This window comes from Lates calcarifer, unplaced genomic scaffold (assembly GCF_001640805.2).
Source record: "Lates calcarifer isolate ASB-BC8 unplaced genomic scaffold, TLL_Latcal_v3 _unitig_4587_quiver_601, whole genome shotgun sequence".
Taxonomy (NCBI): domain Eukaryota; kingdom Metazoa; phylum Chordata; class Actinopteri; family Centropomidae; genus Lates; species Lates calcarifer.
The window spans coordinates 251,019-253,466 of NW_026116988.1; the positions used below are offsets into that span (position 1 = coordinate 251,019).

The following is a 2,448-nucleotide window of genomic DNA, read 5'->3' on the forward strand; positions in this document are numbered from 1 at the left end:
TTTATGATTAACTCTGTCAGGTTAAAGAGTTGACTCAGTGTGGTTAAGTGAGCATATAAAGAGCACAGAGCATCTCCTGCCTGATACCTGAATAACTCTTCATAGTTACCTGACTGCTGCTTCTCTCTGTAACTCAGACTTTTGTTCCTGTAGTTTTCTGGATGGTGAGTGAATCTGTTGTACACTGCTCTAATTCTGAAAAAAAGTGTTTTCACTACTGTGTACTATATTCAGAATGCTTACTGAACAAGAATGTGCTTAAGTTACTGTGAAATTCTACCTCCCTCCAGATCTTCATCTTGTTCATCATGAGGACTCTACTTATTCTCTCTGTTGTCCTCTGTGCTGCTCTTTCCATCCAGGCAGCAACAGGTCAGAGAGAATACTGATACATTCAGACATTTAAAAACAACTGTGAAATGTAAACAATACACTGACACATTTTCAAGGACAGAGAGAAGAAAATGAGTGAATTATCTGACTTGCTGTCTCTCCCTCAGTTGTTCCAGCTGAGGCTGCTGCCGTGCAACAGACAGACAAATCTGCATCACGAGCAGGTAATTAGCACAATTTCATTGTAAAAATCTTGGTCAGTCAGATTACAGACCGCTATAATATGTTTCACCATGTCTAAAGAGAAAATAGTTAGTAACTAATGATGTCTCACACAAAGAATACATAAAGCAGTTAACTTCACAGACCTTTTGTTGTTGGGTTTCTGATCTGATCTGAGATTAGGAATAAAATCCCTTAACAAACTTGTTGGGTGAAAAGAACAGCCACTTTTTTTATTTATTTCAATTATTCCTATAGTTATTTTTCTTTGTCATTCCAGCTCGCTTTCATTTCTGCCTTGATGGTTGGCTTAGTTTCCGTGGTAACTGCTACTACTTAGCGAACCATGCTGATACCTGGACAAATGCTGAGGTAATGATACCATATTCATAATGAAAGAAAAGGAAATTGCAGTATCTAATTATATAATAATAAATCCTCCTCTCTTATTGTATTGCAGAGCTTCTGTGCTGGCTATGGTGGCAGTCTGGCCTCAGTCCACAACATCTGGGAGTATAATTTCCTCCAGCGTATGGTCAAGACTGGTGGTCACACTTTTGCCTGGATTGGAGGTTACTACTTCCAGGTTTGTTCCAACATTTAAAATGTTATATGCTGTATTTAAAAACCGTAACACATGTCTAAAGAACAGGAGATTTGCATTCACTGTTTCAGTCTTTTAAAACCTGGCACATGTATCCCACACTTTCCTGTCACTATGATTCAGCCTCAGATTAAACATTTTCTACTAATGCAATAACATATTTTATTACTTATCCAGTCTTGGCAGATGTGTGCCAAGATGATTCTAGACTGTTACTTAGTCCTTTTCCAGCCTCATCCTACAATAGAAATAGAAGTAGTTAAGAAAAGATAGCATTTTTTCCCCCAACCCTAACAATTAATGCCTAAAACAAGTCTTAAAGTTTTCAGCCCATCCATGGGTCAGTCAGTTCAGGTAAAATTACCTTAAAGTTCATGTTTGAAGAATTTTATCATTTGTTAAATCATTCTGTTAGCATTATGTTCTGGTTTTTAGAAAGATTTAACAATCCTGGTGAAAACTGGTGCAGTGTATTTGTATTTGTATTATTGTATTATTGTATCATTGTATCATTTGTATCATTGAGTAATCATGCACAAAGGCACTTTAAACTAAAAGTGTGCATGTCGAGACTTTGAAAATGGTGATTTTTTCTAGGGTGACTGGAGATGGGAAGATGGCTCACAGTTTGACTACCACAACTGGGAAACAACCAGCTCCACTGACATTTACCAGTGCTTACAGCTCAACTCTCGAGGTAAGAACACGATACATGCACAGCCATTTGTTAGTAAAGGTAAAATTGATTTTTTCAAAAACCACAACACAGCACAGAGGCTGGGCCATCACGCCTGGCTCTACAATTACAATTGACTGATGGCATTTTTTTCTGATGATGCTGATGATGAACTTTGCAGAATCCAGGGGCTGGTCCAATCATGGCTGCAACATGCACTTCCCATTTGTGTGTCACCTAAGGTCAAATTGTTAGTCATCCCAGTGTTACTGCTGACTTGGATGATGCTATCTGTAAAAACTGTTATGCCTAATAAATGAAATAAAAAGGTTTTGTTTAATGAGCTGCTGTTTCTTTCTGGGAAAAAGGCTTTAATAGACTGTATGGGTTAACAGACCAGCTACAGTTAAATTGAGTTATTATTATTTTTAGTTGTAGTACATATATATATATATATATATATATATGTGTGTGTGTGTGTGTGTGTGTGTGTGTGTGTGTGTGTTAAAATGTACATTCTTTTGTTAGGGCTAAGTATTTGGCTGGACCCAAACACAGACAAGGAAGGTCAAAGAAGAATTTATTATAAGGAAATAGCTGAGTGAGTAAGAGG

The 2,448-nt window shown here is 37.3% G+C and overlaps 1 protein-coding gene across 1 annotated transcript; it reads left to right on the forward strand.

Moving 5' to 3' along the window:
* LOC108900673 (ladderlectin) lies at window positions 1-2,175 on the forward strand. The gene is made up of 7 exons (XM_018701841.2): window positions 1-164; window positions 291-372; window positions 501-557; window positions 836-927; window positions 1,016-1,141; window positions 1,757-1,856; window positions 2,017-2,175. Exons 1-7 carry the CDS (start codon window positions 162-164, stop codon window positions 2,088-2,090), a joined length of 534 nt encoding a protein of 177 aa, XP_018557357.1. The 5' UTR covers window positions 1-161; the 3' UTR covers window positions 2,091-2,175.
* The last annotated feature ends 273 nt before the right edge of the window (window positions 2,176-2,448 follow it).

What these genes read in the sequence shown, in the direction of transcription:
- LOC108900673 (XM_018701841.2), top strand. An exon ending in TTCCATCCAGGCAGCAACAG is followed by an intron (nt 373 to 500) that starts GTCAGAGAGAAT and finishes TCTCTCCCTCAG; the next exon opens with TTGTTCCAGCTGAGGCTGCT. An exon ending in ATACCTGGACAAATGCTGAG is followed by an intron (nt 928 to 1,015) that starts GTAATGATACCA and finishes ATTGTATTGCAG; the next exon opens with AGCTTCTGTGCTGGCTATGG.